Genomic DNA, 12221 nt, shown 5'->3' with positions numbered 1-12221 from the left:
ATTCTTCTCCATATTGTGAACAAGAATAGTCGTTTCTATTGATAAGAGTGAGAAAAATATGGAATGCATCTACATTTTGTGGATCCATCGCTTGTGGACGAAAATTTTGGTACAGACATGTGTATGAAGTCTAAAGAAGACAGACTTTTGTTGAACTTACATGTCAAAGGCACTGAATTCCAGAGTGAGCCGAGTTGGAAGCCCAGCAGGATCACCTGTCAAGAGATCACCAGAAACATTATTATCTCATATAACTTTACTCTAGGCTACAAAATTGTGAATCTTTGCAAGCAGCATCAAAAATTGTAGAAACTCCATTTTACGATTCCCCACATATGGCCAAGTCATTTATCAACTCAAAAATCAACAATTCATCAGAATGGGTTAAAAATAAAAATAATCAATACTCGTCCTCCCCCACTGTTAGGGTCCATTCACACGTCCGTTTTTTCTTTCCTGATCTGTTCCGTTTTTTCAGGAACAGATCAGGACCAGATCTGGACCCATTCATTTTCAATGGGTCCTGGAAAAAATCGGACAGCACAATGTGTGCTGTCCGTTTCCGTTGTTCCGTTCCGCATGTCCGTTTAAATATAAAACATGTCCTATTCTTGTCCTGAAAAATCGGATCCTGGTACAATACAAAGTCAATGGATCCGCAAAAAACGGATGACATTCGGATGTCATTCCGTATGTCATCCGTTTTTTGCGGATTCCGTTCCTGGAAACACATAACAAATTTTTTATTTTTATTTTTTTCAATTTTTTTTCAAAGAAATCCAAACAACTTTATTTGATTATTGAAATGTATACATGTTTCCGTTTTTTGCGGATCCGCAAAAAACGGATGACATACGGAAACATTTTCAGGAACAACGGATCCGCAAAAAACGGACCGTTTTTCAGGATGAAAAAAAACAGGACGTGTGAATGGACCCTTAATCTGTTCTACCCACTTCCTGGTCCCAGGCTTTAAGGGGTTATCTAACCAACAGAGTGGGCCAGATTTGCCCGACCCAGGGTGGGGGTGATGATGCTCACCTGATCCCGGCTCCTGGATCTGAACTGTTGGGATCCTGGGCTGGCAGTTCCGGTCCCACCGTGGAAAACATCCGTCGACGGGGGGCACACTTAACCGCTGCAGAGTTGCGTCACGCGAGACGCAGGGGGAGCAGGTCACATGTGCCCTATTCGACTGATATTGTCCTTGGTAACGTGGTAACAGAACTGCAGGCCCAGGAGCCCAAAAGACCAGATCCAGCAGAGAGGATCAGGTGAGCATCATCCTCATTCTGGTCCAGCAGGTAACACAGAAAACGGCTTGGACTGCCCGCTTAGCCAATCACTGGTTGGGGTGGGTCACTGCTGCAGCAGTTCCAAGTACACTGCAGGAGTTCCAAGTACTTCCTTTGTGTTGATTCCGGGATCGGTAAGTGGACGGCGTGAAGAGGGAACCATAGAAATGTCAGAATGGTGGCACTGGGGATCGATGAGGGCAAGTATGGTGCATTTCTTTTATTTTTAACCAATTCAACTGGTTTAAAAAAAAATTATATATACACCGATGAGCAAAAGGGTAACCATGTTTTGAACTTTTGACTTTCACGAATCATATCTCACCGTCCACTACAGCTTTAAACGTGAGACTATCATTTTATAGACAATCACCATGGCTCTCACATACATACATTGAACTTGCAATCATTTAGCATATGATTAGTTATGCAGATTCTTGTCATGTAACTGCATTGTTACTGTTTTGCTTTCAATTCTGCCTGAATCCTTCCGGACATGCTCTCGATCAGATTCAAGCATGTCTCGACTGAAATCTGTTCCCATGTCTCTTCTACGCGTTCCCAATGTTGATGCATAATGGTCGACTCACTTGGGCACAAATACAGCTTTTTCTTTAACTCTACACACAAGTGCTCGATTGGTTTGAGGTCTGGGGACTGTGGGGGGGGTCAATCCAGCACCTCTACTACCTTCTTTGCCAATCTCAACGTATGCTATGGGTCGTTGCCCTGCTGGAAAACTATGTTGTCCTTTTCATACCCATAGTACTCGAGTGTACAAAGTAACTCGTTTTGTAGGATACTCACATATAGCTCAGCATTGAGACCCCCATCGATCCTGGTCTGTGAAACAACCCAATATCATCAGGCTTCCTCCACCGAGGTTGACAGTTCCTTCAATTTCTTGATCTGTTAGCCCCTTTTCCCTCATTTCTTCCAGGCCTATTTTCACCAATCAGAGCACAGTCAATTGACTTTCGTCTCATCTCTCCAAATCACCCGTTTCCAATCTTCTACAGTCCACTGTTCGTACTTTTTTGCAAACTCGAGCAGATGCTTCTTACGATGATATTGAAGTTGAGGCTTCTTCAACTTTTTTTTGGGCCACCATTCCAGTCTTGTGTAATGCTTGTTGCACGGTGCTTGCATGGACATCTGTGATCTCACTATTATGAAGCATACGAGCCACCACCACTGCCGTGTTTTTCTTGTCATAAGCAGACTTGTTGATTCTAATATTTTGCCTGGATGTCCACCTCTTGGATTTGGAATGGGTAGACAGATCTCATTTTGTATTCTTCCAACTGTCATGGCCCCCAAATGATGCAGTTTAGCGGTATCTTGGCCATCGATGAGCTGGAATATGCTGATGCTGTTTCTCTTGTCTGCTCCTAGATTCGAACCAGAGACCTTTCGCTTGGGAATCAACCTAATCACACACTGAGCTATTAGGTAATGTGAGAACAGGTTGTAATTTGTAGTATACAAGAAGAAACAGTAACAATGCAGTTACATGGAAAGAATCTGCATAACCAATCATATGCTAAATAGTTGAAAGTCCAATATATGTATAAGATAGCCAAGATGATTGTCTATAAAATTATGGCAGTCTCACATTAAAAGCTGCAATGTTTGGTGAGATATGGAGCCTGAAAGTCAAAAGTTCAAAACATTGTTAGATATATATCTATATATACACATGCAGACACAGTACAGACCAAAGGTTTGGACACACCTTCTCATTCAAAGAGTTTTCTTTATTTTCATGACTATGAAGGCATCAAAACTATGAATTAACACATGTGGAATTATATACATAACAAAAAAGTGTGAAACAACTGAAAATATGTCATATTCTAGGTTTTTCAAAGTAGCCACCTTTTGCTTTGATTACTGCTTTGCACACTCTTGATGAGCTTCAAGAGGTAGTCACCTGAAATGGTCTTCCAACAGTCTTGAAGGAATTCCCAGAGATGCTTAGCACTTGTTGGCCCTTTTGCCTTCACTCTGCGGTCCAGCTCACCCCAAACCATCTCGATTGGGTTCAGGTCCGGTGACTGTGGAGGCCAGGTCATCTGGCACATCACCCCATTACTCTCCTTCATGGTCAAATAGCCCTTACTTTCAAAGTTTTCCCAATTTTTCGGACTGACTGACCTTCATTTCTTAAAGTAATGATGGCCACTCATTTTTTCTTTACTTAGCTGCTTTTTTCTTGCCATAATACAAATTCTAACAGTCTATTCAGTAGGACTATCAGCTGTGTATCCACCTGACTTCTCCTCAACGCAACTGATGGTCCCAACCCCATTTATAAGGCAAGAAATCCCACTTATTAAACCTGACAGGGCACACCTGTGAAGTGAAAACCCTTTCAGGTGACTACCTCTTGAAGCTCATCAAGAGAATGCCAAGAGTGTGAAAAGCAGTAATTAAAGCAAAAGGTGGCTACTTTGAAGAACCTAGAATATGACATATTTTCAGTTGTTTCGCACTTTTTTTGTTATGTATATATTTCCACATGTGTCAATTCATAGTTTTGATGCCTTCAGTGTGAATCTACAATTTTCATAGTCATGAAAATAAAGAAAACTCTTTGAATGAGAAGGTGTGTCCAAACTTTTGGTCTGTAAAGGAAAGTATTCCATTAGTAATACTGGCCTTGTTAGTAGGTTGCACCTCACAAAGTGGAGCAGAACAATAGGAGAAGCAATTACTGCTCTTACCATTATAATAATAACCCTTGATCGCTTTGGCCGATTCGTCAAGCCGGTACTCATTCAGTTTCTTTTGAGTGAGCTGATGCCAAAATCCTGCATCTAGCGCACTGGCGAAAGGGACGAACTGCAGTTTGGGGCTGCCACACTCGCCCTTGTCGCCCACATCTTGACTCTCAGATGCCATTGATGACTTCAGGGTTTAACTATAAGAGAAGAAGAATGATCATACTGTACATAAGAGCACTCATCTCCTAGGGCTGCATATTATAGGCTAACGTATTTACTTTCCATTGTGGCGACGCTTCTATTCACTCAGATTTACAATAACCGTCATCACAGCTTTCACCTAATTTAACAGCAGGCTATGTAAATCAGCCATAGTACAGGAAATTACCTTTCAAAATTCTCTTCATCGCCACAATAAAAAGCATTATGCAATGGGGAATTGCGCACTCCTTAAACATTCTTCAGAGATTACTGCCTGAATAACATAATGAATTTTCAGTAGCCAACACGAACACAGCGGAGACGAATGGATTTTGGCTATTATTTCACAATTTCATGAAAATGCAGCGCTTGTTGTGACTTCAATGAATAAGGCTTAAAAATGGCCGACGCCCAAACGAAACATGGCACGTGGGTGACAAATACAAAAAAAATCAATTTTTTTTAGCAAATTACTCCCAAAACATCACTGCCACAGTGGCCTTATAACAGTGACATTGTCCCAAAGGGTCCATTCACACGTCCGCAATATCGTTTGCGGAACGGAATTGCGGACCCATTCATTTCTTTGGAATTGCGGATCCACACTTCAGGGACCGCAATTCCGATCCCGAAAAAAATAGAACATGTCCTATTCTTGTCCGCAATTGCGGAACGCACATGGCCGATGTCCGTGTTTTGCGGATCCACGGATGTGTGGATCCGCAAAACACATACGGACGTATAAATGGACCCTTAAAGTCAACCTATCGGCAAATTAACGCTGCCCTAAGCACAGATAGGATGAAATACAGACAGACTCCCTTCCTTAGGGTACTTTCACACTTGCGTTATTCTTTTCCGGTATTGAAATTTGGTAAAGGGTCTCAATACCGGAACACAAACGCATCAGTTTGGTCCTAATGCATTCTGAATGGAAAGCAATCCATTAAGTATGCATCAGGATGTCTTCCATTCAGTCCCTTGTACGGTATCTGACCAGACAAAATACCGCACTTGCCGGATCCGGCATTAATTTCCATAGAGATGTATTAATGCCGGATCCGGTACCAAGTGTTCCGGAAATTGCCACATCGTCGGATCTGGATTTCTGGTCTGCGCATGCGCCGGGATATAGTAGGAGCTAGTTTAGCTTTTGATCTTTGTAAAAATTTTAACACCAGATCAGTTATTCCGGATGAGATGGATCTGGTATATCAGCAGATCCATCTAACGGATCTTAAAAAAAAAAAAGCTATCAGTCTCTATACCGGTTTGCCGGATTCTAACAACGCTAGTGTGAAAGTAGACTGGATGGAACCGGCACTCAAAACAATCGGATTGCACGTGGAAGTTGAATAAAAATTTATTAAACAATCAACACTATATATTAGATGCACCAAAGGAAAATTCATATAAAATATATAAAAAATATAATAAAAAGCATATATCTCAATGTTAGCCAAGTGAGTGGAGTATTCTTAGGCACAGAGGTCTGAAGTGCTACGCACAGAGGGCTGCATCCGTGTCCCCCCAGGTGGGTAGGCTATTGGATCACAGTCGTCCGTGACGGAGCTACACAGAGCTTGTTGAATATTGTGCTTGGAATAGTCGCAGGTATTAATCACATATAAATTTCACATAAGCTTAAATGCATGTAAATAAAATCTTGTGCCACCGTATAGGGTAGAGAAAAGGTATTTAAAGGTGAGCTGAGTTCAATTATCCATCACCTATAGTGATCTCAATTTCTGAGTAAACTGGAGGTGAGAAAGTCACTAGTCCAGCACGTCTGATGTCGCCGTGCATATACCGCCTTGCGTACAGCGGTTCAGTATGGTTCCACTTGAGTTAATGTTACTCACTGTTTCCCGTGTGAATTCACTCGGTTAGGTCTGCGGGAGGTTTTCTGTCGTGGCGTCCCACGCTTCAGTCTCTCCCCGCTGTATTAGTGTCGGGTCCAGTAGTCTGTGTGGATCCCGTCTGCACTCTCGTGGGAGACCTATGTCAGCTGTTTCACTTACGTGAATTTCACAGCGCTTCTTGGTCTTACGTGAGTAGGTGAATGAACTTTTAGTACATGGCCATGTACCGCTGCGATTGTTCTTTCACAGGTAATACGCCTATGGGAGAAAACTTCTTTCTATATGTAAACCACAAACAGGAGGTAATGTCTGAGAGAAGATCACATTTTTCTGTTTTAATGTCATACTGTTTTCCCAGAATGTAAACGGGCTCATCAGTATCTGGGAGTTCTTCTAGTTCCAAATAATCCGATTCAAAAATCTCATTTTCATAACTGGTAAAACCATGCTGCTGCCTCCATGCTTCTGTCTTGTGCTGTGGTCTGTCTATGGTATATGCACGGCGACATCAGACGTGCTGGACTAGTGACTTTCTCACCTCCAGTTTACTCAGAAATTGAGATCACTATAGGTGATGGATAATTGAACTCAGCTCACCTTTAAATACCTTTTCTCTACCCCATACGGTGGCACAAGATTTTATTTACATGCATTTAAGCTTATGTGAAATTTATATGTGATTAATACCTGCGACTATTCCAAGCACAATATTCAACAAGCTCTGTGTAGCTCCGTCACGGACGACTGTGATCCAATAGCCTACCCACCTGGGGGGACACGGATGCAGCCCTCTGTGCGTAGCACTTCAGACCTCTGTGCCTAAGAATACTCCACTCACTTGGCTAACATTGAGATATATGCTTTTTATTATATTTTTTATATATTTTATATGAATTTTACTTTGGTGCATCTAATATATAGTGTTGATTGTTTAATAAATTTTTATTCAACTTCCACGTGCAATCCGATTGTTTTGAGTGCCGGTTCCATCCAGTCTATATTACATTGATCAGAATCAGGGGGTTCTTCTTTGAACCTGTGCACCTGTCGTGTCGAATCACAGTGAGCCACCTGCATAGCATCCTTTGCAAGCTAGTGTGAAAGTACCCCTACAAAGAACAGCTTTAGGCGAGAGACACGTGAGCGGGTTGAATGCGAGAAACTCGCAGCGTGTATCTGCAAGAGGCCCCATCCTGACCTCGCCTCCTCTGACAGAATTGCAAGGCATTATACTGATTTATAATGCTGTGTAACCCTCAGAGCCCTAAAATCTATGGTATTAGGCCTCATGCACACGACAGTTGTTCTGGTCCACATCCGAGCGTTTTTTGCGGCTCGGGTGCGGACCCATTCACTTCAATGGGGCCGAAAAAGATGTGGACAGCACTCCGTGTGCGGTTTGCATCCGTTGCCCTGTTACATAGCCCCGCAAAAAATATATAACATGTCCTATTCTTGTCTGTTTCGCGGACAAGAATAGGCATTTCTACAATAGGCCGCCTGTTCCGTTCCGCAAATTGCGGAAGGCACACGGGCGGCTTTCGTGTTTTGTGGATTCACAATTTGCGGACTGCAAAATACTGAACGGTTGTGTGCATAAGGCCTTACACTGACAGAATTATCTCGGTGTAATACCAAAGATACACAGCATTATGCTGTCAGTGGAATGGAGGTCAGAATGGGATCTCACACTGACACACGTTGCAAGTTCCCCACATTCAACTCACTCGTTTGTCTCTGGCCTTACTCTGAAACACTGCGGGCATGGGTACAAATCTCTGCTCGACGGCACTCATTCGGGTTCTCCCCACCTGTCCTTTCCTGTACACAACAAGGGAGCAGTACAATCAATATTTAAGTCCCTTTAAATGGGCCACTAATTGTCCCTAATGCACAGGACCTAACCAATCATATGCTCCCTGGCTGTTCCCCTACCTCCTTGTGTCAGGAGGGATAATATTTCTCATGCTGGGCAGCAGCAGAGTTTCTCAGTAGCAGATCTGCTTTCTGTGTGAAGACTGTGAATAATTACAGCACTACTTTATACCTTGGAATAGAGGTATATACGGTCAGCTGTACGTAGTGGCAATGTCTGTGAGGGGCAGATATTATGGGAACTATAGTCTTTTTCATGGTAATTGCACCCACTGCAAGTCCTGGCAGCATCATAATAAGGGTGCATCACACAGAAGAGCAAGATAATCAAAATGGTGTCACCTCCCAGTGAGCATTCAGTAGGTATTTTGCTAAAACCTTTTAGAGTGCCATTAACCTTACAGCTAGTGCCATTTAGACATACCCCTCGAAACATAGGTGCAGTCCAGGCTAAGGGCTCATTCAGATGGCCGTATGTTGCTTTCCGCATATGATCCGCAATTTTACGGATTAGATGCGGACCCATTCACTTCTATGGGGCCACAAAAGACGCAGACAGCACTCAGCAACTTTTCTTCCGTCCAACAGCCTCGCAAAACAAATAAAGCATGTCCTATACTTGTCAGTGAAAATCTGGATGTTGCACCATTGAAGTCTATGGGTCGGCAAAAATGCGGAATGCAATCTGTTTTTTTGAAGACATGTTGAACTGACCGCCGAAAAAAAATGAATGAGCCCTAAACATGTAATAGCACCCTTAAAATGGGTCATCCCAGGTCCAGTTTTTTTTGGGAGGGGCAGATTGCAAGGAGGCAGGTAAAATAATAATAATTATAAAAACATTAAAGAGGACCTTTCACTATTTTAAAACTAAACTAACTATATCAGTGGGCAGAGCGGCGCCCAGGGGTCCCCCTGCACTTACTAGTAAGTCTGGGCGCCGCTCCGTTCGCCCGGTATAGGCTCCGGTGTCTGCAGCTCCTTTTGTACTGGGCGGAGTTTTTGTATTAGGCCTGTCCCTTGCTGCAGCGCTGGCCAATCGCAGCGCACAGCTCATAGCCTGGGAGTCCGCTCTGCCCACTGATATAGTTAGTTTTTAGTTTTTAAAATAGTGAAAGGTCCTCTTTAAACTCACTTTCTGGAGCCTCCTCCGATCCAGCCCCGCAGCTGGGCATCATCATGTGATCTGTGATCAGATATGAACCGAGTGCATCATAAACCCCTGTGATACAGTAAGTTCAGGGAAGTGAGGTCGGCCTGGGAGATCTGGCAGACGCACGGCCCGTTTTTCCTAGGTTGATCACATCCGTGTGACACAGCCCAATTATTTTTTCTATATTCTTTCAATAGTCTCCTTGCAGTTTTCCCCCAAAAACTGGAACTCTTACAAACCCTTTACAGGGAATCTGTCACCAGGGGACCTCCATATGTAATTGTTTGCACAGACACATAGCTGTGATTCACCTGATTAAAACTGTTTTTTTTTCCCTTTGTTGATCCGAGGATCCAATCCCAAGTTATGATACTTTTTATTATTTTGCAAATTAGGCCTTTGGTGCAATGAAGGCGTTACCAGTGAACTTGTTGCACCCAAGCTCCACTTCTTTCTGTGGCCAGCCCCTCCCTCGCTGCTCTGCCACTGTCTGCCCCTGTCAATCAAAGCAGTGGACAAAGGGTTGGCCACAGAAAGGAGTGGAGCTTGGGTGCAATAAGAGCAATGGTGACACCCTCATTGCACCGAAGGCCTAATTTGCACACTAAGAAAAAGAAAGAATCACAACTCGGGAACGGAGCCACGGATCAACAAAAGAAAAACTGTGTTTTAACCGGGTGAACCACAGCTATGTGTCTATGCAGACAGCTGGATAAGGAGGTCTCTGGTGACAAGTTCCCTTTAAAGGTTCCCTGCCATCAGAAAATTACCTGCTGTTGAAATCACTTTTTTATATTCAGCATGTTTTTAAATAATTTTTGATGATGTATTTTTAATTTTCCATGCCACTTTTTATATTGTACAGTATGTTATGATCCAACACTATAAAGTGTACATATAAAATCAGAGGATTCAGAACTCGCAGCAGTTCTTGTGAAATGAATCAACACATAGGGGATCATTTATGAGCAGATATACACCACTTTTATGGCATATATCTGGCGCCATGGTGCGGCAAAATCTGCGACTTCCTCCCCACTCACGCCAGGTCCGTCTCATTCGTCATTTTCTACGCCTGGTTAATGATCTAAATGGAAGACAGCAAGGAAGCGGTTGCCATTAGGAATCAGCCGTGGATACGCCAAAGTTATGTAGAGGCCGGCGCCTCTATATAACTGCGGCGGATCTACCACCAGCTATAAGGCTAATATGTTGGTCTTAATAAATGTGCCCCATAATTTTGGACCTAAAAAATTTTAAGGACAGAATGGATACCCTTTAAAGAAACAAATTCCAAGCTTCACAATGAATGGTCCGGTGTCCTGGAACTGACATTAAGCAACAGGATGTGAGGCAATAGAATAAAATCCCCAGTGTGTGTTACAACACGGACATAATGGTCGAGCCCTTGTGAAATATCAGACACACCACTAAACATGCAAATGCTGATGAACTCAATGGACATGTTCAATTAAATGGACCAAAACTCAACCAAAGCCCATGACTCCGCATGGCAGATGCATAGCAAAACTGTCGGCAACACCAAGTGTGCTTGCTGACCGTCACCACATGGCTACAGCTATGCCAGAGTTGCAATTTCTAATAAACACAGAACACCTTAAGGAGATTATCCAACCCTATAACAAATAGTTGCATTTGCCAAGAGAATGTTTAAAGGGGTTGTCCAGGCTTTTTCTATTGATGACCTATCCCTCAGGATAGGTCATCAATATCAGCTCGGCTGGGGTCTGACACACCCGCCAATCATCTCTATGGGGAGACGTGGCATGCACTGCGCACGGGCTGACTCCTGTCTCTCTTCCTGTCCGCTGCTGATGTTCCATAGACCTACAGCAGCAGAGCAGAAAGAGAGAAGGAAGATGGCACGTGCGCACTGCACGCGCCTTCCCATCATACAGCTGATCGCCGGGGGGGGGGGGGGGGGGCAGATGTTGGAACCCCGATGTTCTGATATTGATGACCTACCCTGAGCATAGGTCATCAACAGAAAAAGCCCGGACAACCCCTTTAATTAACTCAGCTTTTCAATGCTATTTCGATCCCATTCCAAGGCTCCCATCACTGGGACCCCCATTCTCCTGATCGGTGAGAGTCTAGGCGGTCAGAACCCCACTGATCAGCTAGTTATCTCCTATACTATGGACAGAGGATAACTTTAAAAGGGGCTGTGACAAGTTTATAACACTTTCCCAATCCTTGCTAAAATTTATTTTGGGGTCGGACAACCACTTTATTCAAACATCTAGGCAGCGTTATCACTATGACGTAGGGGTGGGAAAAAATAAGTCACCAATTTTAGCTCACACCCTTTTCGCATTAGGATTTGCAACTATTTATTACACTTCTCAAAAGTGACAAGAAAAGTGTGTGTGGGGAGGCCTGACCGATTCACGACAATTTACACCAAAAACTAGAGTACGACCTCGTGCATACAATTGGCCCGTGCCTTAATTGCGGCCTGTAAACAGCGGGTCCATAACATACCGGCGCCGGCCGTGTGCGCTCCATATCACAGATCACTGGAATGAGTCAGAAATCCGCAAGATACTGAGAGGAAGCCCACGGAAGCACTGCAGAGTGCTTCATAGAACGTGTTTGATTTTTTTGCAGGGCGGACTAAATCTCGTGGATCGCGGACACACATAATTGAGTGGGCCCGCATCTGAAATCGACAGGCACGCGGCTGGTCCCCGTGCAGTTTTCTGGTCCGCAATGCACGGGCACCAGCCGTGTGCACATGTTTGTGTGCATGAGCCCTAAATATTCGTTCAAATCAATGCCTAGTCACAGCAATTTTCTGATACACGGATTACAAGAAAATGAGCCAAATTCATTAGGAAGCCTGTGCACCTTCATAGACTTACTCCAGGGTTTTCCTGTAATAATTACTTTTTTATCTAATGCCCGCAGACTGCCTCCTGAACCAGAAGATTCGTACTTACCGTACCTGCTCTCCGCTGTGTCCATGTTCCAGTCCCCGAAGTGTTTCATCTGGCACTGCATCGTGACATGGCAGCCAATGACTGGCTTCAGCAGTGACGTGCCACTTGTGGCTGCAGCAGAACATGCCACATGTAAATACTTTGGG

General features: G+C 43.7%; 1 protein-coding gene across 2 annotated transcripts in view; it reads right to left on the bottom strand.

Annotated features, from left to right (window-relative positions):
• ATG7 (autophagy related 7) overlaps positions 1 to 12221 on the bottom strand; it is a 270663-nt gene that overhangs the window by 255778 nt on the left and 2664 nt on the right. For both annotated transcript variants that reach the window (XM_044300563.1, XM_044300564.1), the window contains 2 exons: positions 4022 to 4218; positions 161 to 215 (listed from right to left, as the gene is read on the bottom strand). In XM_044300563.1, the coding sequence (XP_044156498.1) occupies positions 161 to 215; positions 4022 to 4199 (233 nt within the window). In that variant the 5' untranslated portion in view covers positions 4200 to 4218. The remainder of the gene's footprint in view (positions 1 to 160; positions 216 to 4021; positions 4219 to 12221) is intronic.

Source organism: Bufo gargarizans, chromosome 7, assembly GCF_014858855.1.
Source record: "Bufo gargarizans isolate SCDJY-AF-19 chromosome 7, ASM1485885v1, whole genome shotgun sequence".
Lineage (NCBI taxonomy): Eukaryota > Metazoa > Chordata > Amphibia > Anura > Bufonidae > Bufo > Bufo gargarizans.
Note: the sequence above shows the minus strand (reverse complement) of the source record. Positions and strands in the feature narration are given on the sequence as shown.